The following is a 25,474-nucleotide window of genomic DNA, read 5'->3' on the forward strand; positions in this document are numbered from 1 at the left end:
TATTTTAAAAAGTCATCATATTAGACAGATTCAAATATGCCAACCTAGTTTTAGTCTGGAATGAAACTAGTGATAATCAGGAACTACAGAGCCACCAGGCAAACTCATTTCCTTTCTTGGTGGTTCTTCATGGAAAAGAGGAGTGAAACAAGGTGTCAAAGCACCAGCGGAACACGTGGGGAAAAAACCTAATTTTCTTCTTAACCCAACTTAGACACTGGATAGTCATATTGTCCCAATTGTCCCATGTGCCTCTTTGCCTTCTCAGAGAGAAGCAAAAAACAAACAAAAAAAAACCCCCAAATAACAGTCCTTATTTCAGATGTAAGATACCAGGTAAGTATTTTCCCACAAATACCTTAAGCTCATTGTTACTGGGAAAAATTTCTTTAAAATCTCCCCCCAAAACTTTTAGTAATGAAAAAGAACACAAACAACTTTTGGATAGTAATCCCATGGTGCAAGGATTTCCTGCAAAGTACCTTTAATATGTTTGCATCAACAGCAAGCATTAGGATGTTCTAATTTTGGCACCATAAGTTATATGTGTAGCATTACATAATACCAAGTCACCACTCCAACCAGTATTTATCCATATGAATAGAAAAACTGAACAAAAACATAGTTCTGATAAGGCTGCATTCATAAACCCAATACAGTTTAAGGTTAATTTTTTTCCCACAATCAAGGACTGCTATTTTAGGATTGTTTTGTTAATGATAAAAAATAGGAATTATTTAGAAGATAAAATACTTCACTGTTCTTTACTGTTATATATAATATTGAGTGTTTTGCTATATAAAATATATCCCCAAAGAAGTCAAAGTATTTAAAAACAGTGTATCAAATAAAAATCACAGCCATGTTACTGTTCAGCAACCCCATTCAAATAAACATTGGTATTGCATTCTCGAAAAAAAAAAAAAAAACCTGTAGCTAAGGCAAAAGTTCTGAAGTTTGTATTCTGGGAGTATAAAACACTTCACTGCATACTTTTAAGACTGCCACTCTGCTTCAGTAATTTGAACCTGTGACATGTTAACTTCAACAGGTAAAGAAAGTACTCTGCTAAGAATACAAAAAGTTATAAAAAGGCAATCATAAAAGATTAAACCTTGGTAGGCATGTAAGCTTCCTTTTAATAAAAACAAAAATAGTCACTGTCATCTAGTTAAATAAGTCTCTTTGTTGTAGAGTGTTCCAGTTACTGAAAAAGGGCCTTTTAAAAACAACCCAACTGCCTATATCTTACCCTACCCCTCTTGCCCCATAATACACATTTGAGGAGAAAGAGTCATTTAATGTGCAAACTGGCAGAACAAATGTGGAGGAGAGGGGACTTCTTGAAATGACGCGCCCAATCAATTCTTGGTTTATTCTTTTACAATATCAACTTCCAAAAAGTAACCAAAGTAGTCCTAAAAATACACAAAACAGACCTTCATCTTTGCATTCCTTTCCCAATAAACACAAAAAGTATGTACAGCATGTTTAATAATATGCAATATGCAAAAGCTTTGTGTTGCTGTTAGCAACATCTATACCCACCCACCCTCCTTATTCACAAAGTGTACCTCTACTAAACACAATTACATCACTAAGCCTGTTAGTTTGAAAGGGTCTTCAATTTGTTAAAACTGGAAAATCTTGGTATAGGGGCTCCACTCATTTGACTCAAGGTTATAGACTTCCACCGTATTCAGAAATTCATTGCCATCAAATCCTCCCACTGCATAAATTGTGTTCCCTACAGTTGTAATCCCAGCATTGCTCCGTGGTGAAGTCATGTTTCCCATCATCTTCCATTCATTTCTAGCTGGATCATACATCTCCACACAACTGATGGCATGAGAACCATCAAAGCCACCACCTACAAACAGTTTTCCTAAAAGAGAGAGAGAGACAAGGTTAATCTGGAGAGGCTAAGGAAGAAACCCTTAAATCTGTCTTTTGCTAAAATCAGTGGTTTTCAGTAGAAAAGCCCGTTCATCCTAACTAAATGTGGCAAGCATTCCCTAGAAGCTGGGAATACAATAGAGTAAAATTGATAAAAACCCATTTGCACATGTAAGTCAGGCAATTTAAAGGAAGTGTAATTCTCACAACAGTTCTATGAGGTTGTTTCTATTACTGTCATTTCACAGATGAAGAAATGAAGAACCAAGAAGTTAGACAACTTGCCTAGAGTGCACTGGAAGTTTTCTATTAGTCCAGTGCACAAGAATGAAGATTACAGGAAAGAAGGTTTAAATAACTGAACATTTTCTAGACCTTTCCAATGATATAAAATGGTTTTGCTAAAGAAATTTCTTCTTGGAAACAGGCAATGAAATGAACTATTTTCAAATATACATAGGCAGTTAATTGTTAAATTACTTTCAAATAAAATGTTAGCATTAAATATTCTCTGTAGCTTAGGGAAAAAACTTTATTAGGGATTCTCAAAATCCTTATTTTCTCATCTGATTGTCACTTAGCCTACCTGTGTCCCTGTGCTTATGAAAGGCTCCCTAGGCCCAAGGCTGCAGGCCAGTGGGCTACTTACTGGTGTGCCTACACACTTAGGCTCTTACCAGTAGAGCCACAAGCTTTGTTCCAAAATAAATAAGTAAACCAATAAAATGGATGTGAAGAGAAAGCTATCTATATAAAATGATTTGGAAAGACTTGTTTTGCTTTCAATTAGGCATGGAGTAAACTAGATGATTTGTATTTCCTTTGTTTTACAAGTTCTTGCTCTAAAGAAACAAACTCAAACTCCAAGATGAGGCATCAGGAGTGTGATTTATGGAAGAAGGTGAATATATTTATGCTCTATACCCAGTACCGAGTCTCTGATTATTAGAAACTTCTAAAAGACAAACCACCAACCCTCACTGCGTCAGAAACAATGGCTGCTTCTGAACTCTTAGTTACAACAGTGCATATTTATTACTGACATTCTCTTGGAATTTTAGAACAAACTCTTGCCACTACCCATTCCTCAACTCTCCAAATCCCAACACTCACCGTCAAGAACAGCCACTCCAGCTCCTCTCCTAGCCACGTTCATGGATGCAATTAAAGTCCAGGTGTTGTTTTCAGGGTTGTAACGCTCTACTGTGTTCAGACAATTCCAAGACTCTGCGCCTCCAATTATGTACAAATAACCACCAAGCTCACAGACTGCAGACTGGTGTCTACCTATAAGATCGAGTCAAACCAAAATTATTACTGTATCTCCCAAAACTATAAGTGTACACTGCACATACCGCTGACTCAGAGGTCTTAAAAAAAATACTTAAAATCAACTTACGAATGTTAAGAGGTGCACAGCTCGTCCATGACTTTGTTATAGGATCAAATACATCACAATTTTTCAGTCCTTTTTGACCATATGGATCTGATCCACCAACGATGTATAATTTCCCATTCAGAGCACACACTCCTACGTGATTATAAAGTAAGGTTAAAAATTGATAACTTAATCATCATACTTAAGTATGGTTTAAGTATTTGATTATCTCAGCAGAAAAGTATTACCTGCATTACAACGGTTAGTTCTCAATTCTGGAACAGGAGTCCAGTCATCTATGTTTGGATCATACATCTCTCCACAACTCAGGTCATCTGAGTGACCATTTGATCCACCTACCACATAGAGTTGGCCCTAAGCCAAAAGCAAGAAATTAGCATTTCTGCCATTGCGAAGTTAGCAGAAAGCGCTAAATGTGGGCTGCTTCTTCCTGCAAAATAATATACTTACCATGAGTACGGCCATTTGAAATCGTGCTCTTGGTGTCCTCATGGGAGCAAGAAAGGACCAGTGATCTGTGTGTGGATCATAGCATTCAACTGTTCGAAGACATTCCTCTCGGTTATAGCCACCTGGTATAAGAACCACAAACAGTTATGTTTAAAATATTAAACTGGCCCAGGGTTTCTGGTCTAGAATGTTTCAAGTAATCTGTACAAAATCAGAAAAAGAATTTTCATCCACAAACTTAATAAGGCCCCATTTTAACTAAGTGCCTGTTATTGCTGAATGACAAAATTATCAGTATAAGTAAACCGCTTTGTCTTGGCTTGAAAATTAGGAGACACTTACTTTATAGTTTTTAAGGAATTAGAGACAGACATTAACTTGAAGACAAGGCGCTACAACAGTACTGACTCTCTGTCATCTTAGAATGTGATAAAGTGGAATGCTTGAGAAGGCATATTAAACCCTGTCTTCCGAAATTTGCACGTCATAAGCAAGGGTAAACATTTGCTTAAAAGACTTAGCCAGTTAAAGCTTTTGGCTAAGTCACTCATTCTTCTGTTCTTACCTGCAGCTATGAGTTTGCCATTCATCTCTGCTGTCCCCAGACCAGATCGTGCATACTGCATAGGAGACATGGGCTTCTCTATGAGCTCATCTGGGTGCATCTCAAAACTTAAACTTTTAATAAGTTTTGGAGTACTTGTTGGTGAGCTCTGTGGGCTGTTTCGCCCATGAAGGAAAATGACACAGAAAATACCGTCCAGTACAGCCAGGCACAAGTAAGTGTTATCTGTAAGCACAAGAGTTCTGTGTTTTTAAAGATGCAATTTTTATTACTTTTGGTTGCTGTGGTGATCCTGCATTGGACTCCAGACTCCAGACAGGGATGACCTGTTACTCTTTTCCAAATTTAGTTGCTTCTGAGTTTTTTCCTCAATCAACTTGATATGGTTCTAACTTAAAACTCCTTCTTAAAAAGAAATAAACCAAAGGCAATCTGACAAGTGTAATACACTTACTTGAAGTCTTCTCCGAAGCAACGATTTTCCACTCATGCTTAGGGCTTTGTATTGTAGCATTTGGAGAAGACAGACATCCAATGGAACTGCTACTTATCTGCTTATGGCCATTCTCACGTGGTGGCTTTTTCTGCAAAATCAAAAGGCAGCTACAGAAACCTAGCCAAAGACCATGCCTGGTGCACCTGTGCTCCTGAGCTAGTCCACAGCACTGGATACTCAGTGCCCTCCACTCACGCATGACGTTCACTGCACACCTAGACTGAACACAAACCAGCACTTCCTGACTGACATGCGCCACTGGCATTCTTCCACCTCCACTTAGTAAGGAAACAACTGTACCTGCCCTGGTCAAGAAAAAGCTCAAGTTCAACAATTAAGAAAACACTGCAGATCAAGTAGCAAAATACTCAAGGGAAGAACAAAAGGAACCTCCTCCCTCATAATCCACATAAGCTCACAGTCTTTATATTAAGTATAGAGTCTCCCAAAATATGTTATAAATCTAAAATAGCAACAATTAACTGAGAGAATACATTTAACTCACTATCTCCATGAAACTGCTAAACTTAACTAAATCATATGTACTGGTGTCATCCTTCATACAATGTTAGCAAAAAGTGAGCAGACATATCCATCCAATCTCTGAAAGTTATTTTATAGGAAAAAAGTGGCAACACAAGAAACATTTACAACCATATTTCTTTAGGATTGCCCTAAAGGTATTATAGAGTGGTTTTTTAGACAAGTAAAAGTGTGAGTCGTTCAGTTGTGTCCAACTCTTTGTGACCCCATGGACTGTAGCCCGTCAGGCTCCTCTGCCCATGGAATTTTCCAGCAAGAATACTGGAGTGGGTTGCTATTCCCTTCTCCAGGGGATCTTCCAACCCAGGGTTTGAACCCAGGTCTCCCACATTACAGGCAGATTCTTTACCATCTGAGCTACCAGGGAAGCCAAGATAAGTAAAACTACATAAAAACACAAAAGTAAAAAATGGTACTCAGAAATTAATAAAGCAGTAACACTAACAGAATCAAACATTCATAAAAGAATACACAGGAACATAAAAGAGGGAGAAACGAGCAAAGCTGCAAATTTCCAAATGACTGTGATTACACTGTGCCCTCGTGTACTAGTTTCCTTTGATGGTTTTCTTCCAATTCCTTGAGCCCTAAATACTTCTAAGGAATATGATCACAAGGCATCAGAAGAATCAAGACTACCCTGGCAGGAAGTGCCTGCTGAATGAACAACCACCATCTTCAGTACCTGGCCAAGTTTGCTCATCTATTTTGGTCCCCCGGGCCAGAGCCACATGGGTAGGTAGGATCTCTAAAGGAAATTTCTCTTTAGAGTGGAAGAAGGAGGACATGTGACAATAGAGAAAAAGATTCTGGTAGCTACTTGAAGCTGGGAAAAAACTACCAAGTTTGGTGTGGGCAATTCAACAAATGTGGTTGCAGTATAAGAGGCTATTTTGAGAGAAGACAGAGAATGTATCATGGTAATGGTTTTTATCAAATTCCATTTACACATTATATACCTAGGTATTATTGGGTACTTTATTCACATCATCTCTTTTAATTCAGGAAGGGCAATACACTTATCCATCTGAGAGACAAAAATACTGAAAATCAGAAGATACACAATGTGTAAGGCAATAAAACAATAAAAATAAGGAATTCTGAGTATAAAGCCACTCTTTTATACTATGATAGTCTTGTTTGTATCCTCTGCTAATAGCAATTACAAGGTACATAAAACCCTATCCCAATCTGTGGGAAAAAGGAAGCCAAAGTAACACAAGATGATGATGGCTTTTACTGCAGTTAAGAAAACTGTTCTAATGTACGGCTTTGAGAGAAAAATCAATGCGAAAGAAAAAAGCATGGTAACAAGGATGACTACTTAGTGTTATTAACTACAAGCCTTATACAGAAATGCTGGTCAACTCTTTTATATTTCTTCCAGAACATTTTCAAACTGAATTCTTTCCTTTATCTTCAAACTTTCCCATATCTACTCTTCCCATCAGCACACCCACTGGCCTACACTTTGCCTCTGAACTCCCCTCCCCAGGGGGTGGTCCCTGCTGGCTCTTTCAGCCACCAGCACTTCTCAAGCTACGGGTTTCTTAACCTTAGTAACTTTTGGGAAATTACAACCATTAAAGGTTACAGAGTGGCTTCCTTAAAACCAGTATAGATGAGAAACCCCTGACCTTTACACATCCCCTCTAAGTATGATTTAACATAGTCAACAATTCAGTCTTTCAGACTTTTTTCTCCTATGTTAGCTAGCTTGACCACCACTCTGAGGCTACTGGCTACTTCTCAACCTCACTTCCTATTTCTGAAGCCTAGTGTCTCCTCTTCCTTCTTACTTCATTTCCTCTATTCATGGCACGTCCTTTGAATGAGTCACACTTGTCAGGATCCTGCTAACCCTCAAATTCTTCCTTTTCCTTGATTTTCCCAAACAGTCACTAAGGACCTTTGCAACTAGAAACATCTAATCTACCCTTTTCCCTTCTCCTCAAATCAAGGCTCATCATCTTTTTTTTTTTTTATAACCTGAACTACTACTACTGCTTGTAATAGTCTACAGAGTAGTCTCACAAGCTTTCCTCTATCCTCTGTACCTGGTCATAAAAATAGGATTTGATGCTTTTAGTAAGTAAAAAACAAACCACCGCCCCCTCCCCCAAATCAGCTGGAATTCCACAACCCAGAGAATGCCACCTAACAGTTCACTGTCTAAAATACGACTAATGAGCTTCTAGATCTTGGCAGTATGGAAACAACCATAATTTGACCAGTCCCCCTGCTGCTGGACTGTTGCCCAGTTTTTCACTATTATTAAAGTTGTGAAATGTGTTTGTTCAGATCACTCCACTCCCTTGTCTAAAATTCTTTGAAAGACCCCCACTACTTGTGGAATAAAGTATGAAGCCCCAATCAGACTATATTTACCGACTTTTTCCAGTTGTGAGACCTGCAACTCCAAGAGAATCTCCTTGTCCAGCTATCCTTTGCTACCTGACACACCTCTATCTGCCATGCAAACTCTTCTATGTCCTTAGACTGCTCAAATGTTGCCTTCATTGTGAAATTTCCCTGGTTTTTCCTCTCTTGTTCTACCCTCCCTGAATGTCTTTTGTAGGTAATGCTTATTAGTCTGTTCTGATTTACCTCCTCCTATAAGGTCCTAGAAGCAGAAACTGTCTCTTACACATTTGGGGGCCCTCTTAGGTAACATCATGGCCTTCTACTTAGTAGGCACTCAACCACTGCCTGATCAAAGAGTACTTGAAAAAACAGTCAACCTATGATGTTTGGAGACAAGGGGAAAGATAGCCTCAACGTTCAGAATGCACAAATTTACACCCAAAAACTTCTGTAAAAATAAAAATATTCAGCCACTACTGACACAGAACACCTAATAATATCACCATATAGGTTGTTTTCTGAGTCTACCATTTACCTTTTAATTACTAAAGGGAAACATCCATTAATTTGGGTCAACTCAGCCTACTTTATAGCTCATCCCTCACAAATACAATGCTGAGCTGAAGGCCAAACAAAACCAATACATACTGTATAACCATTTACATAAATTTCAAACATGGGCAAACTAAGGTAATATTTCAGAAGTTCAGATAATGGCTCCCCTTGGGGTAGTGTAGGGCAAATGACTGGGAAAGGGGCAAGAAGGCTTACAGAATGCTTGAAATCTTCTCTTCTTCATCCAAGAAGTTTCTAAACCAAGGGTTTTACCACTTGACACTTATGATCTGTACTCTTTCTCTATGTTATTTACCCATAAACGAAAAAAGTTTATACCTGGATTTATAAAACTTAGGTTTAACAGTCATTCCTCTGACAACTGTTTTTTATAGTCCAACCAAAAAACCAAAGAATTTCTATGTTGCTTCATCTTATTGGCCCTTTTTCTTACTATTTGCAAATCCTATTTGATCGAGACAAAAAAAAAAAAAAAAATTAAATGGGGTTTCCTAGTTTGCTGTGTTAATTTCTTTTTATGTGGCAAAACTGGTAGTAATGCTAAAAAAGATAGGCTGGTTTTTCTCCCGCAAATGTTTCTGTCCAGTTATACCAATGAGGTTCTTTCACTTTCCTTCATTAAAGGAAAATTTCCGTACACTGTAAAATGCGCTAATCGAACTTTACCCTGAGGTTACCTCAGATGTGCACTGTGTACCTGCACAAACTGAATGTGGTCATCATCACTGCCAAACACCTCAGCCTGTCCATCTAGTAGGTTCCCATCAAGCAGCTTGTGATCAGCTGAGTAGTACAAGGTTTGAACCTGCAAAACAGCAACAGAACACCCATGTGGCTACTGTCTCCATGGCTACTCCACTACTATGCAGATCACACCACGCCTCACGGTAACCTCCAGTGTGCTTCTTGAATTCTTGACATCTTACTCTGGCAGGATCCCCAAAGTAAAGAAAACATGTCATGGTGGTAAAAATTTAAAAAATAAAAATAAAAAATACGATACAGAATCTTCTAATACTGGTTGAAGAGTCCTTGGCTTGGTTGGCTTGAAAGAAATCTTCATTTTTTTTATAGCTTCCATGATACGGCATTAAGAAAAAGCAAGGGACCAGTACAACATATATACTCTTAAAGAATGTACATATTTACAGTAAAATACTGAGTATGGTTTACACCTTGGAAGATAAGTGGTTTAATATGTATAAACATATTTCTGTCCTGCAGGCAATGTCAAAAAAAGAGATAAAAAAACACAAATGCAAGAGTTCAAACAACCTGCACAGCTACTTCCCTTAACAGATGCAAACACATGGCTAATGCATCTGATTTTCAAGTGGGAAACCGGACAGAATTTAAAGATCACCTCTTCGCCTTTTTAGAGTATAATGATAACTGGGTTTCTAAAGGCCTAACCGATTTGGTAATAAGCCTTTCGTGTATCTGAAAGGCTTAAGTGGAGGGATAAACTCAAGGTCAATTCCACTGTTTCACCTGCATGTTTAATTCCCATCTTTTCTCCGTCGATTTTTCCTTGTGTATTTTTTAAAAAGTAGCCCAAGTTAAGTGAGTGACTCTATGTATGAACAACACCATTGCAAGACACAAAGCTTTAAAGATAAGAATCCTGTAAAGGAGTAAACACCATTAAATCATCATCGTTCTCTGCCCACAGCGGATTTTTCTTAGGAGAACTGGGGCAGGACTGCTGCTTCTTTACGTGTCAATACACTTGAGGATTCTTCTTGTTTCTTCAGTCTTGGGTATCCTAGTTTTGTTAATAAACCTATGGGGAGATAAATCAATGGGGAGGAACAACCATTAGAAGCTTTTACCTACTTGTCAAATTTAAAGCAAAAACCTGTGAAGAAAAATTAAGAATCTACAGAAAATTTCAGTACCACCTCCCATGTCTAAAGCAAATTACATGCTACTTTAAAGAAAGTTAACAGCACATAATAAGCAAAGAAATAAAAAAAAAAGAAAAGCAGAAGACCAAACTGAACAGTTCATTCAGCTCACCTGGACACCCCCCCTGTTTCTCAGCTTAGGGGTACCTATAGCAAAATTTAAATTCTTTAGGGTCATTGTTATAAAATAAAAGTGGAAGGGAATCCTTCATGTTATAGCAAAATCATTTTTAATAACTGTTGAGTCCCATTTACTTTAAAACTAACCTCTTCCATCAGCTCTTCCAGACTGTCTCCATTCTCCCAGATGCTACGCTGCACCCAGTTGATTACCTTTGTATACAGTTTGCCATTACTGGGCAAGCAAACATTATCTTCAAGCATTACCTCCAGCTAGAGTGGGGAAAAAACAAAGACACATGGATCAGTGTTGAGCCCCTTAATTCTCTATTTCATAACAAATCTGTCACAGATGCCCAATTACACACCACACATTTATTCTAATTTATAAGAATTATAAACCAGTAGCCAAAAAAAGAAAAGTAAACAAGCTGCTAGGCAGGAAACCATTACACTGCTAAACATAACATCACTTCAATGAACTGTCATTTTCATAGTCATTACTCACTTGCTTGAAACAAGAACAAAGATTACATTCTTGGAACTAAATAGTATATATCTCTGTATAGATTTACCTTCACATCTTTATTCTTTATAGATTTTACCTTTAGCCGTGGAAGTTTAAGAAACTCTTCCTCTTCTGAAATTTGTAACAAATGTTCCTGAATGTAAGCGTCAACCTTATTCAACAAACGTGAGTCTCCCATACAACTCGCAAAATTTCGGTAAGAGATGCAGCTGGTAACATCCATTCTAGATAGTAAATAATCACCACAAACCTTGGGGAAAAAAATATACAAGGGTCAACATTTACACACACTTTATTTAACAAATATTTAATATTCCTTGTAAGTACTATGCGACAATATAAAAATTAATCAAAAAAATTCACTGCCTTAATAGAACAAGTTAAACTGCAGGAAGAATGAAGTGAAGTGAAAGTCAATCAGTCATGTCTGACTCTTAGTGACCCCATGGACTGTAGCCTGCCAAGATCCTCTGTCCATGGAATTCTTCAAACCAGAAAACTGGAGTGGGTAGCCGTTCCCTTCTCCAGGGGATTTTCCCAACCCAGGGATCGAACCCAGCTCTCCCACATTGCAGGTGTTATTTTTTACTGTCTGAGCTACCAGGGATACATGTATACAAACAATAACAGCAAAGAAGAACATACAAATACATAAGTTGTTTAAAATGCAACGAATTGAAATGCTATGAAAAGGTACATGGAATGTTCAGACAAGTATCTCCCACTAGAATGACAGACAAGGCTTCATAAAGGCAATTATCTGAACTGGCCTCTAGAGGGGAAATGATGTTGAATGCAGATAGGTACTAGGCAAGATGCTCCAACAATTTAGTTTGGCTAGAAGGCAATGGCACCCCACTCCAGTACTCTTGCCTGGAGAATCCCAGGGATGGGGGAGCCTGGTGGGCTGCCGTCTCTGGGGTTGCACAGAGTCGGACACGACTGAAGCGACTTAGCAATAGCAGCAGCAGAACAAAAGGTAAGAAAATCAGGAAAAATTTTGGAGGAATAGCAATTAAATTAGGGAGAGCCTGGAATGCTAACCTGAAGGGCATGTGCTACAAGCACAGAAGGGTTTTTAAGCAGAGTGACATGAGAGGAGGGGAACAGGAAAACTTCTTCCTAAGGGGCCAGATGGTAAGCAGCTTAGGCTTGTGGGCCATACTTTCTCACAACTCTTCAACTCTGTCACTGCAGGTAGAAAGCAGCCGTAGACCACCTGTGCTTGAGAGCCACATTCCAACAAGACTTGATAAAACCAGGCAGCTGGCCTAAAGCTTGGTTTACTGACCCCTACATTATAGGATTAAAACCTTTTTTTCTTCTATAAATTATTAATGCCACTTCTCAGTGGCATTAAATTCTAGAAAGAAAGAAGAACTGAGAAATGTAGAAGAATCAAGAATTAAGGGTATGAGTTATAGGATTAACTAAGAACAATCAAGACTAATTATCTAAGACGAAGTGTGACCGTTACTATAGCTAAACAGTTAAAATTATATACATACTCACATCTCTAGGGAGGAAAAGGGGACATTTTCAAGTTCTTGAGACCAACAGATGTCTTATGACAAATTATACAAACTAATTCTATAAAGTAAGACCCCCAATAACATTACTCCTTGTATATTACTTCTGTTACTCTACCTGCTTTACACGGTCCATCTTCAGCTTTTTTGCTGCAGAATAAACATCTTTGACTAATTCCTTATCAGCTTTCAACCTATTGGAAAAAAAAGGTTCTATATCATTTATCATACTATGGCCTTAAAACACAGATTCTTAAATAAATTTAGAGGGACTTGGAATTTCATTTCCTAGTTATATGATGTACTTCAGAGAACTTACTGAGCAGTGTAGGCATAATTCAACAAGACTTCAACAGCTTCCGGATTGAGATCATCAAACTTAACATGAGAAACTCGGTGAGGATCACTGTCACTATTAAAGATTTCAAATAAATAGGGACTGCAGCAGGCCAGGACTGCTCTGTGTGCTAACATCTCATGGCCACAGACCTGCAACATCAGGCATTAAAATTAGAAGCACTGTGGACTATGTATTTCTCTAGCTAATTACTACATCGTACCCTTCCTCTTACATTTCTAGGTAAATCACCGTCTTTTAAATTTATTTCATTAAATGCCTCTTATGAGAGAGAAAATAAGCCAATCCAGGAACATACGGTTTTCAGTAATGAAAGATCAATTTTGTAAGTTTCCAATTAAGTTTTAAATACCTGAAGTCGAACATCACAGAACTGCCCACTTTTCCTCAGGGCATTCAATTTGGCAACAGAAGATTCAATGAAATTTTCATCTTCAAACATTAAATATCCATTGGGAATCATTTTTCCTTTTAAATTTAGCTAAAGGGCAGAAATAAAGCCAAGTTATTTTTACTTATAAATGGTGATTTTTATAACATTTTGAAAAGTAATACAGTATCTTTAATTTTCAAATTCCATCCTATCAACAATACAGAAAAATTTTATCACACAAAGAACATTGCTAAAACAACACTGGCACTGAATGTCCAAGCCTTTGCACCCCTATACTTTGGTCCTAAGTCTTTTTAGGAATTTGTACAGTAGTGGTATGATATCCTAGCAGTTTTGGCCAGGTTTCTATTAGTACACACACTGTGAAGGGGAAGAAAATGGAAACCCAGCCCTCCCCAAATCCATACAACAAGGAACTGAAAAGTCTAGAAGGATGTGAAGTGGTCATTACATACAGATTCCTTGGATTGGGGCTACAGTCACTCCTTTACTCACAAATGAGAAAAACTGATAAAAGACTCACTTAAATTCTGTTCCCTTTGCTCTACTCAATATTCTAGGATAACCCATAGGAGAAAAGAATTATACGTATATGCGTAACTGAATCACTTTGCTGTACACCTGAAACTAACACAACATTGTAAATTGACTATATGGCAATAAAATTAAAATAGTTTAAAAAATTCTCTTCCCTTTCCAAGTTTCATTTATTCTAAACTACTTGTCTCATAACAATACATGTTAGAAATGTATGTTCTTTAAAAAATTTTTCATTTCACTTTTTCCTGTGAACAAATGGACTACTGGCTACACAAAATGGTACGAGAAGTGGTAAAAGAAGGTTTCAGGTTGAAGTAAGTGATTTATTTAAATTCAAAACAGTTTACAAAAAAGAAAACAACAGGAAAAAAGTTTTGTTTTGTTTTTTTCTACGAATACTATTGACTTCTCCGCCTTTTAAAAAAATTATGAAAGGATGCTGGTGTACTTGGCACAGTCTTTAGGAAAAAAAAGTGTGCGCTGATCACTGAATACTCACTTACCTGCTATACTGGTGAGAACAGTATTTCTGGGATGCTTTAAATAATCCAAGAACAAAGGAAACTCAGCACTTCGGCGAGGTATGAAGACAGGTGGTTGAAGTGAAGGCAGAGGAGTCTTAACCTCTAATGGTGATGCCAAAACTATCAGGCTTGAAAATGATGTAATCAAGTCCTTTAAAGCTATAGACACGAATTTCTTCTGTGATAATCATGCATCATAATCTGTAATAATGAAAATTTTGGGATATTCAGAATGATCAAAGAATGTAATTGATCTAGGTAGATCATGCTGATCTTAAAGACATTTCAAGATAAATGGCACAATACAGAAAATAATACAAATGTAACTATACCTAAATATTTTCATTTAACTTGCAACCACTCAGGTGATTAAAAAACAAAACAAAAACTCTCCCCAGAGAGCAGGAGCTAGTAACTTATCATTTAAGTGAGATATATAAGAACAAATGTGAGTGAGTGAGTGAGTGAAGCCGCTCAGTTGTGTCCGACTCTTTGTGACCCCGTGGACTGTAGCCCACCAGGCTCCTCCGTCCATGGGATTCTCCAGGCAAGAATACTGGAGTGGGTTGCCATTTCCTTCTCCAGGGGATCTTCCCAACTCGGGGATCGAACCCAGGTCTCCCTCAATGCAGGCAGACACTTTAACCTCTGAGCCAATATTGGTTAATTCTAATATTTGTTACTGTGAGATTGTAATTAATACACAAACGTGGTCTGTCGGCTTTCACCAGCCAGCAGCAACCTTCATTATTTCCAGACGTTTATACAATGTTACAGTCAAACCAGATACACTGTTTCCCAAACATGCTCTGCATACTTCCTCATCTCTGTACCTTTGTTCAAGTTTTGTTTTCTTGGAATACCCTTACCACAGCCTCTGCAGATGACATTTACCTTCATAGAGTCCCCACCAAATCCCCCCAGCTGAGAACAGTTTCTCTCCATCCTTCACATACTGCACCCTCTCTGAAAGTGTGTTTGTGTGATCTTCCAGCTGGTCTATTCTGGGCTGTGTACCTGCTTATCTTCCATAATTCAAGGTCCCTTGAAAGCAGAGCCTCTGTCTTGTTTATCTTTGTATCCTTCCCACCACCACCCCACCCGCCCCCGCTAGAAACCTGAATATAAAGATGAGTAATTTGTTGAAACAAACTAAATAAACAAAATGGAAAATATTAATGTCTGTGCTTTATGTGATCATTTTGTCTCATATTCAGTAATAAACTACCAAAATCAAATCTGCAAGGAAATCACACTCAATCCTCCTACCTTGTCTTTCCCCCTTATTTTCACATCGTTAACTAAAGTGTCAAAGTCAGCTGGTTCTTTTTTTAATTACCTGAACTGCTATTATACCAGTGTCTAATTCTGCAAACCAGAACTAAATACGAAATTATTTGAAAGATGTGCATACTTTTAAAAATGGAAATCTTAAAATTACCTGGATTCTTATACATCAATCAAGCCCACAACCCTGACAATTATGTTAATATGAATGGTTTCTTACCCCAGAACCCACTTAAAGGCTAATCCAATTCTATTTCAACAAATTACTGTATTAAGTTCAACAGTAGCACAACCTGAATCCTGTATGCCTTCACTGGTTTCTCCATACCTTAGATTTTATCTCAAAGAAACCTGAGTATTCGGACTCCAGTTGGGACTGTTGTCAATGCTTATACCTGCAATGAAACTATTTCATACCATCGTGTAATACTGACTTCCTCTGCTGTTCACTTGCATCTAGATTAGCTAATTCAGCTCTTCTTAATTCTATGTACAGAGAGAACACACTATCTAAAAGAAACCCTAAACATTTCCAGCCAATACCTAGCCCAAATTAGGAAAATCTATGCAAGGGTGAAAGGGAGGAACCATTCTATGCAAATTGTGTTAGAAATGATTTAAGTGTATGCCCTCTGAGAAACAAAACACAAATGGAGATTTGTAGTATTTTAAGACTTGACCAGTTTTATTCAGTACTTCTTTGTAAACTAACCTTGATTTAATCAAGAATAAAAAAATGGCATCTACACACAAACATCTTGCTTTACTACACTTCACTGTACTGTATTTTGGGCTTCCTTTGTAGCTCAGATGGTAAAGAATCTGCCTATAAGGCAGGAGACTGGGGTTTGATTCCTGGGTCAGGAAGATCTGGAGGCGGGCATAGCAACCCACTTCAGTATTCTTGCCTGGAGACTCCCATGGACAGAAAAGCCTGGTGGGCTACAGTGCATGGGGTTGCAAAGAGTCGGACACGACTGAGTGACTAAACCACCAAAGTACTGTACTTGACAAACACTGCTCCCCGCCTCCCCTCCAAATTGAAGGTTTGGGGCAACCCTGCATTGTCAGATAATGGCCAGCATTTTTCAGCATGAAGTATTTTTAAATTAAGGTATATAAGTCGTTTTTAAAGACAATGCTTTGGACACTTAACAGACCCAAGTATCATGTAAACATAACTTTTATATACACTGAGAAACCAAAAAATTCATGTGACTGCTTTATCACAGTGCTGTGGAATCACACTCACAGGATCTCTGAGGGTATATTTGATAACGTCAAAGTTCTACCTCAAATTTATCTTGGAAAACAACAACAGAAACCCAGATGGTTAAAAATCACTTTAGTCCTTTGGGAGAAAATAGCTCAGTTGGTAAACAATCCGCCTGCTATGTGGGAGACCCCGATTCAATTCCTGCGTTAGGAAGATCCCCTGGAGAAAGGAAAGGCTACCCACTCCAGTGTTCTTGAGCTTCCCTTGTGACTGAGCTGGTAAAGAATCCGTGAGCAATGCAGGAGACCCCGGTTTGATTCCTGGGTTTGGAAGATCCACTGGAGAAGAGATAGGCTACCCACTCCAGTATTCTGGCCTAGAGAGTTCCATGGCCAAGTCTATAGGGTCGCAAAGAGTCAGGTGTGGCTGAGCAACATTCACTTTACTGGAGAAAATCTGGAGCAACTCCTGCCATACACATTTGTACAATGTTATTAGTTTTGCAATAGAGTGCTGCTACATTAGTGTGTGTTTAGTCGTTCAGTTGTGTCCGACTCTTTGTGACCCCATGATGGACTGTAGTCCGCCAGGTTCTTCTGTCCAGAGGGTTCTCCAGGCAAGAATACTGCAGTAGGTTGCTATTCCCTCCTCCAGGAGATCTTCCCAACCCAGGGATCAAACCCAGGTCTCCCACATTGCATGTGGGTTCTTTACCATCCGAGCCACCAGGGTAGGACGAGGTGATTTTCTAGTAAAGCAAGGTCTCAATATGAACCTCATCTCTTTGATGTCTGCTGATTAGCACAACCCTACTTGATTTCAAAAGCTAACTCAAGTTCACCTGACATTTAAATTAATGCAACAAACTTAATTACTGTGGCCTCACTTACTGTGTGCCCCTTCTTTCACCCACCTCCAAATTGGAGGAGGTCACATCAACTTCTGCCTACAAAAAACCATGTCTTTCAAAGTTCACATTCACTCTCACTGAAGTCAGCAAGGGCAAATTAAGTTTTAAGCCTTTCCAAAAATTCATAGATCTTCATCTGGTCTATGAAACTCGATGGAACAAATATGTGGGGAGAATTATTTTTTTTTTTAATATTTGAAAAGCCAAGGCAAAAGCTCCAACATCCCAGGCTTATAGAAAAGTATAAAAGTTAGAATTTAATGTGATATTTTAAAATACATTTGACAAATCCACTTTTAAAATGAAAACTGAAGTCAAGTACAATATATTCTGGTAAATACACTTCACTTTTTTAATTTGGTCAGTGCAAGGAAAGAGAGACAGACGACTCATATATAAATAATTAAACTACTTTAGTAAAACCCAGGAGTTCACATGTTACCAAAGCTCCCCAATGATTAGCTTAACCCAAATACAATTCGGTAAGTCTTATCAAAGAGATGTTAAAAAAAAAAAGCCATAGATCTCCCTCAACATTCTTGGGCTTTCAGTAAGAGTGAAATAAAATGTTATCATCAAACTTTTAAAGCATCCTAAAAAAATCTCAAGGCAAATTACAAGCTTATTTAAGAATTACAAGCTTGTTCTTTAAGTTGGGTAGCCAACTTAAAGAACAGACTTTTGAATACAAAGAAAATCTACAAATATTTTTAAAACTACAAGTTATAGATTCCCAATATCTGAAATGATCCATCTATAATACAACAAAACTCACCAAACTCACTCACCCACTCCATGCCATTAACCTTGTTGTTCTGTAGTTCTCACATCCCACATACACTTATGGCTCCAGATGGCAGAGTTTGGAATGTGATGCTCATGACACAACGGACCAATCAGAAAGACAGACAAGCCAAGCAGTGAAAACACTTCACACAAAAGGGGGGAAAGATAGGAAAAGCACAAATATTCCAGAAACTGTAATAATTTCTGTTTCAACAGACTGCGGTTTGCAGGATGCATATTGTCAATAGTAGGAGAGGAAGTAAGAGATCAACATTAAGATGATTTAAACAGAGCAGAATTTTTAGCAGAGGCAAGAGACACTAGCAGAAACGTGGAGGTGGTCTGGAGGAATGGGTAAAACATGGGAAATTATTATACCCTTGCTTATCCTAACTAAGGCAACAATGATATTTTAGAGAAGATATTTGGCATCATTATAAAACTCAATATCAAACTTAGAACTCAAAAAGCATAACAGACATTTTTAGTTTGCTGCATGCTTAAAGTCGGGAAGGAAAAGAGGAATTTGCTTTGGGATATTTATACGGCTGATGTACCTGTTGGGCATCCAGGTTGATGCCAAAAGTGTTATGGATAGTGAGGTGTAGGTTTTGAAATCATTTACAAGGTGGTAATTAAAATTTCTACTTGAAGGTGGCAGAGAATGAGATGGTTAGATAGTGTCACTGACTCAATGTACATGAGTCTGAGCAAACTCCAGGAGACAGTGAAGGACAGGGAAGCCTGGCATGCTGCAGTCCATGGGGTCACAGAATCAGACAAGACTTGGCGACTCAAGAGCAACAACAAATTAAAGTTCACCGGTGAATACAAGAATGTATCTTCTGTGGTTCTGACAGAAAACAGAAATCACTCTCTTATTCATTAATTCTTCCATTTACACTCCCAAGCACAAGGTAGAGGGAGATTCCCAACCTTCTTGTAGATTTGAGTATACAACCATAACGTTGAAAAGTCAGTGAAATGATTTTTAGGGGTACTTCGTCTAACATCAATGATTAAGACAGTTCCCCAACAGAAAAACATTTTAAAATAAAAAACCAAAACACTTATTTGCAAAACATATTCAACTGCCACCTAACATTCTTCAAGCAAGAAAAAACAAAACCCCACTCCAAAGTAGTAGCAAAAAGACACTAATTTGAAAAAAAACCTGGAATGCTGTTTTGAGGGCAAGAGGTGGAAAAACAGAACTACAAGATAAATTAAGAAATTAATATGTATTAATAATGACAGAGATTTCAAATATTAGGAAAACACAAAGGAAAATTATTCTGGGTCTCTTTTAGGTCAGTGATGCTAGTTCAGTTTTCTCTCTCACTACAAATTACAGACATTTGACAAGTAGCCTGCCAGCTGGTATTAAATTATGGTATTCTCAACCCAATTCTAAATAGTGTACGCCTCACCTTCTGATACACAAATAACGACTGCTCCTTCAGCATCTTTCAGGAGAAGTTTCAGCATGATTATGCCTAAAGCTATTCAATATTTTCTTTTCCTTAACCACCAGTGCTAGAATAATTGGAAGAAAATATTGTCTCAGTCTAGTCCCTGCTACACTTGAACTGTTTATAGTAGTACTACGCTTGCCGAGTTGTTATTTACTAGTGGACAGAAGGTCACCACACACGCAGTCCTCAAAGAACAGCTTGATGCCAGCGTGTTCCAGCCCTCCATCACTGACAACAGACATTGGGTAACAAAATAAATCCTTTAATAGGCCTCAAAGTTTTTGAAACGGCAGAGGCCTCAAACAATAGATCTAATTTGTATTGGGGAAAAAGTAAAAATTTCTTAAGTATCTGTGGTTCAAGTTTCCCTAGGGCTAACCCTCAACCTGATCCTACTGCCTGATACCTTCTTACCATCATGAGCTTACAACCAGTCGCTACGCAAAATGCGCAGAACGACGGAAAAAGTACAAACCTCTCTGCTGATATTTTTTTTTTTTGGCGAGGGGGCGGGGGGTGCGGGGGTGCGGCGGAGATGAGAAACAAAGCGGCGAGGGCCCCAGTGTGACTGTCTGGAGAGCCCTGCAGTCCCAGGCCTTCATCCTCGCGCGGCCCGGCCGGAGACCACTCCGAAGGCCGGGAGGCAAGGCGCCCAGCGTCTGCACACTCCCGCCCGGGATTGGCCCGGCCCGCAGTCATTCAGCGCCGACACGTCAGGGCAGCAGCTCCCTCCCTCCTCCCGCCCCCTTCTCCCCGCGCTTGGCAAGAAAAGCGGGCAACGTGGAGCGGGAACAAAGGACCCCGCGGCCCACGGCGATCGGGAGCGCGGTGCCACCCTACCCCAGACCCGGGAGCACCGACTGGGCCCTGGGCCGGCTCCCCGCCCACAGTCGCCGGGTCCTGCGAGGGCTCACGGGAGAGAATCCAGACCCCGGGCAGACACCCCCCACACACACACACTAGGCGGGGTTCCTGACAGCAGAAACGGAGATTCCCGCGCCCTCCTTCCGGAAGGTCTTGACCCAGCCCCCCCGAGGACCCTCTCAACCCAAAACTTCTCGTCCCTCCCGCCCTGCTTCGGCCCGCAGCGCTCTCCGAGGCGGCCCGCCACCCGCCTTTGGCCGCTGACGCGACCGGACAACCACGGCAGCGCCCGGAGCGCGCCGGCTCCTCTTCCACAGAGAGCAGCGGCTGCGGCGACTTGCGGACTTGCACCCCGGGGACCCCGCACCGCTCCGCGCTTCCCACCCTAAAACCCCAGCCGCCCGCTCCATCCGTCAGCTCGGAGTCTGGCTGCACCCTGCCCTTCCTCCCCCGCCGCGTCAGTGGGATCGGCGCAGATTACCTGGTTCATCTCTGAAGAGATGAAAAAACTCATCTCTGGATCTTCAACAGGGAGCAGGAGGAAGCGGGCGGGAATCGGCCCAACCGAAAGCGCCTCGAGGCCGCGAAGGAGGGAGCGACCGAGCGAGGAGGGGACGAGCGCACAGCCCCGCGGAGTATGTGAGGCCGGGAGCGCACCGGGAATTCGCCGAGACCCGCTCGCTCGCTCGCTCGCTCGCTCGCTCGCTGGCACAGCCGCGCCGGAACCGAAGGCGGCGAAACTCTGCACAGCAGCCCCGAGCTACCGACCTCCACGCGCGTCCCGGAGACACTGCCGCCGCGGCGGCCCGCGCGCGCCGCACCCCCTAGCACGTCACCACGTGAACCGCCTTCGCCGCGGTCTTCGCAGCCGCCAACGCCTCCCCGACGCTTCCGGCCGGAGAGCCGGCAAATGACCTGCGAGCGCAGCAATATCGCCCTCGATGCCCCGCCCACCTATGGCCCCGCCCCCACCGCCCCGCCCTTCTCCCCGGCCCTATGCGGTTCAGTCCTGCGCAGCTCAACTAGGTCAGCGCAAGGTGATCCCTGAAAGGGGGGCGCTACGGCCGCGCCGCCTCGCTTATCGCGCCGTCGGCCCTCCTTTCCCTCAGCCCCGCACCCTCTCTTCGCCGCTTCAGACAGTTCGGGAACTGGTTCCCTCCAGGCGCCCTCACCTGTTCTGCAGTCCCTGGAGGCACAATAGCTTGACAGATCAGACGTGGGAGATTAGGTTTTTTCGGCGTCAAATGTCCTTATAGGCAACCGCCCTAGACCGGAGCTGGCCACAGTGGACCTAAGAGTCTGTAGCAGCCAGTCCGCGTCACCTTTGTGGGTGGTGGTGTGCGGGGAGAGAACGTGGTGATTGTGAGGAACAACAGAAGCTCGCTGACAAAGAGGGGCGAGAGGATTCAGTCACTTTTGAGAAAACCATTGGAGAGATCAGAGAAGACATAGTATTGTATCAGCGTTGCTGTGAAAATCTGTTTACATCTGCTTTTCGTCCCTGAGATCTTTTTTGTCTGAGTGCAGCTCTTCTCTCAGAGATACTGAGTCAGTTCTTTGCTGGACTTGCCCTCTTGGAGAAAGAGAGTAATCTTGAGAACAGATAGCAGCCTTATTTCCACCACCCCATCTTGCCCCCAGAAGGCGAACCTGTTAAGGGGAAGGGAGACGCTTGACAGCAACTTCATGTGACTCTGAAGGGCACACTGGAAAGTTTCCTAGATTGAAGGTGAGGGGATTTTGTGAGGTAAACTTGTATAAGAGTTTGGCAAAGGCTTCCAGGTTAATGTGTTAGCTTATCCTGATTTGGCGAGGGCACTTAAGCCATCTAGGCCTAGCCTTGTTTGTATCTGATCCCTGAGCTTAGAGGATATTTCTAGGAGCTCTTCGTCATCAGTCATCACTTCCTACTACTCGTTATCATTAACTATTTCATGTACGCTTATGGGAGCAGAAAAATATAGGGGCCCTTCATCTGCAATAGAAGCTTTACAACTTTTATTGCTAAAATATTGAAGCAAGGAGACTTTTGTTTCCAATTCAATTGTGGGTGGAAACGAGGACCTAAGGTATCTGTTAGTATGGTTCTTATGTTTCTAGAGGAGAAAAAGACTGACATTTGCCACTGGGCTCTTGTTTTTGTCTTCAGATAATTGTCAGCAGTGTTCACTTTTATTGCAAATGAAACAGAGTACATTCTTTTACCTTCTTTTTTTTTTTTTTTTACCTTTTTTTTTTTTACCTTCTTTTAATACCATAGACTTCATCCTTCCAGAGAGAGAGTATGAACTGCCCACTTCAGGTGGGCACATGACTCTGTGGCCTGCTGTACACATGGTCCCTCTCGCTGTACTCTAAATAGTGCCTTTGTGACCTGAAACAGCCAACACTTTCTTAAAGCTACAGTGTGATCAATCAATGTGTTTTTGCCTCATGTGGAATTTCACATTTGTGTAGTACCTTCTGTATGAATAATAACATAATTTATGCATTCCATTTGTTCTCCAGGCAACTCCAGGTTTAAACCTATCTATCCAGTTACTGTATAATCCAGATGAAAATTTAGCAGTGGAACACCATGGGCAATTTCAGCCTGGTAAAGTAACCAATTATAAGATTTCACTCAATATTTTAATTACACAAGATATATTTTAAGTGTTTAATATAAAGGAAAACTATTGACTTCTATTTTATGTCATGCACTGAGAACGATAAATTAGGAATTGGTGGCTACCTGCAATCTTTCTACTTCTCTCTGATCCTGCTGTAAATGTTGAGCTTGTGTTTTGTTCCTTATGTGTTAGTTTGCTAGGGCTTCTATAACAAAGTACCACAAGCTGAATGCTTAAGCAACAGAAATTTATTGTCTCACAGTCTGTACTTCTAAAGTCACAGTGTTTGTAGGGTCCTGGTTCCCCTGTAGGCACCTGAGAAGGATCTTTTCCAAGCCCTTCTCCTGGCTTCTGGTAATTCCTTGATTTGTGGCAAAAGAGCTCTAGTCTTTGCATGGCCTTTCCCCCATGTGCCTGTCTCTGTGTCCAAATGTCCTCTTTTTATAAGGATTAGAGGCCCACCCTAACCTGGTATGGCCTCATCTTAACTAAGTCACCAGTTCCCAAAAAGATCATACTTTGAGATATTAAAGTTTAGGACTTTAACACAAATTTTGGAGGGGACATAATTCAACTCATACCACTTCAGTTCAGCGTTTCTCCAGATTTGGTCCACACACACCACATTTATCAAAATAACCTAGATGTTTTAATAGAAGTGCAGGTTCCTAAGCTTTACCCTAAGCAAGTGATTCTCAAAGCCCAGGAATGATTTTTTTTTTTTTTTGCCCTCAGGGGACATTTGGCAGTGTCTGGAAACGGGACAGGAGAGAGGTATCTGATATCTAACAGACTCAGAATGCTGCTAAACACCCTGCAATGCACAGGACAGTCCAGCACAACAAGAAAATGATCCCACTCCAAATGTTAATAAAGCCTGGGCTTCCCAGATCACAGTGGTAAAGAATCCACCTGCCAATGCAGGAGACACAAAAATGCAGGTTCAGTCCCTGGGTCAGGTAGATCCTCTGGAGGAGGAAATGACAACCCACTCCAGTATTATTGCCTGGAAAATTCCATGGACAGAGGAACCTGGTAGGCTACAGTCCCTGAGGTCACAGAGATTTGGCCACGACTGATCACCACCAACAAGCTATATCCTAAAACTGCTAAACCAGACTCTCTGGGATAGAGGCCTGGAAGTCAACATTTGACAAGCATCTCAACTACTTTTACCCACACTAAAGTTTGGGAAGCACTTCAGATACAAAATCCTTTTCTTGGAATATATACATGCTCCATTTTGTTCCAGATATTAGTTACCTCTCTTATTTATTAGCCATGCTAATTATAAGATGTTAATCTAACTAAATATGACAACTTAGCAATTGCCTGAATTTCTGAGTCTTACTGTAACATTCATTTTAGATTGGAAAGCTGTTTCTATTTTAAAATTTCTGTTCCACATTACATTATTTTGGATCAGCTATCTACATTTTCTAGATGCCCTTTGTCTAATCAAAATTGTTTTGAACAGGAAACTATTGCTAGTTTCTGGCTTGGCAAAGCAGTGCTTTGTTTGCTCCAGTCCACTGGTCTCTCCGGTAGCCAGAATGACTGACTTGTCTATTTCATATATTTCTCTCATCCCTTGAAGTAATGCTGCCCTTCTCTCAAATTCTTTCTCTTCTTTACTTTTGGCATTTGAAAATATTTTTAGGGTATATTAGTGGTGTCTTAAGAGCAGAAACAAGAAAATGGTAGTGTCATAAAAGCCACTAGAAGCACAAGGGAAAATCTTAAAACTTCCATTAAAAAAGGTCATTGGAAATTATTATGTGTTTCCATGTATAACAAATTGAGAACTTGCCTCTCTAAAAAACTGCTTTAAGTATTCCGTTTTAGAGAATGCTTAGTTGCTCAGTCATGTCTGTTCTTTGAGAACCTTTGGACTGTAGCCTGCCTACCAGGCTCCTCTGTCCATGGGATTTTTCAGGCAAGAAATATACATATGTGTGTCTGTGTGTGTGTGAAATATATATAATCCAGAGATTATAAAATCAAAATATTTTGGCTCTGCATTATCCTTATTGACCATTACATTTTCCAAGCTGTTTTGCTAATGACCTTTTGCTAGTTTTCTGAAGTCATCGCTGGTAAAATTTTGAGAACAACTCTAGCCTCCTGTTCCAAT

The 25,474-nt window shown here is 40.3% G+C and overlaps 1 protein-coding gene and 1 long non-coding RNA gene across 3 annotated transcripts; one reads left to right on the plus strand and one right to left on the minus strand.

Annotated features, from left to right (window-relative positions):
* Nucleotides 1-21,627, minus strand: IVNS1ABP (influenza virus NS1A binding protein). Of its 2 annotated transcripts, none has more exons than XM_018060725.1 (15): nt 21,210-21,627; nt 14,170-14,391; nt 13,085-13,213; nt 12,694-12,863; nt 12,493-12,568; nt 10,922-11,095; nt 10,464-10,589; nt 8,987-9,094; nt 4,765-4,894; nt 4,311-4,535; nt 3,746-3,867; nt 3,523-3,649; nt 3,296-3,427; nt 3,010-3,183; nt 1-1,885 (listed from the first exon to the last, which is right to left on the minus strand). In XM_018060725.1, the coding sequence occupies exons 3-15, from the start codon at nt 13,193-13,195 to the stop codon at nt 1,632-1,634; spliced, it is 1,929 nt and encodes a 642-aa protein (XP_017916214.1). In that variant the 5' UTR covers nt 13,196-13,213; nt 14,170-14,391; nt 21,210-21,627; the 3' UTR covers nt 1-1,631. The 2 variants fall into 2 exon arrangements, with proteins under 2 accessions (XP_017916214.1, XP_017916215.1); XM_018060726.1 differs by having other exon boundaries at nt 21,497-21,625.
* Nucleotides 21,728-24,275, plus strand: LOC106502990. Its single transcript, XR_001296658.2, has 3 exons — nt 21,728-22,457; nt 23,237-23,324; nt 24,076-24,275. It is a non-coding gene; the product is annotated as an uncharacterized LOC106502990 (long non-coding RNA).

This window comes from Capra hircus, chromosome 16 (genome assembly GCF_001704415.2).
Source record: "Capra hircus breed San Clemente chromosome 16, ASM170441v1, whole genome shotgun sequence".
In the NCBI taxonomy this organism is placed as follows: domain Eukaryota; kingdom Metazoa; phylum Chordata; class Mammalia; order Artiodactyla; family Bovidae; genus Capra; species Capra hircus.

Coding starts and splice junctions, on each gene's coding strand:
- IVNS1ABP (XM_018060725.1), bottom strand. CDS start 13,195: ATGATTCCCAATGGATATTTAATGTTTGAAGATGAAAATTTCATTGAA. Junction 11,096..12,492: donor AGATGGACCGTGTAAAGCAG/GTAGAGTAACAG, acceptor TTTTTCCCCAAG/GTTTGTGGTGATTATTTACT. Junction 4,895..8,986: donor ACCACATTCAGTTTGTGCAG/GTACACAGTGCA, acceptor TTGATTTTGCAG/AAAAAGCCACCACGTGAGAA.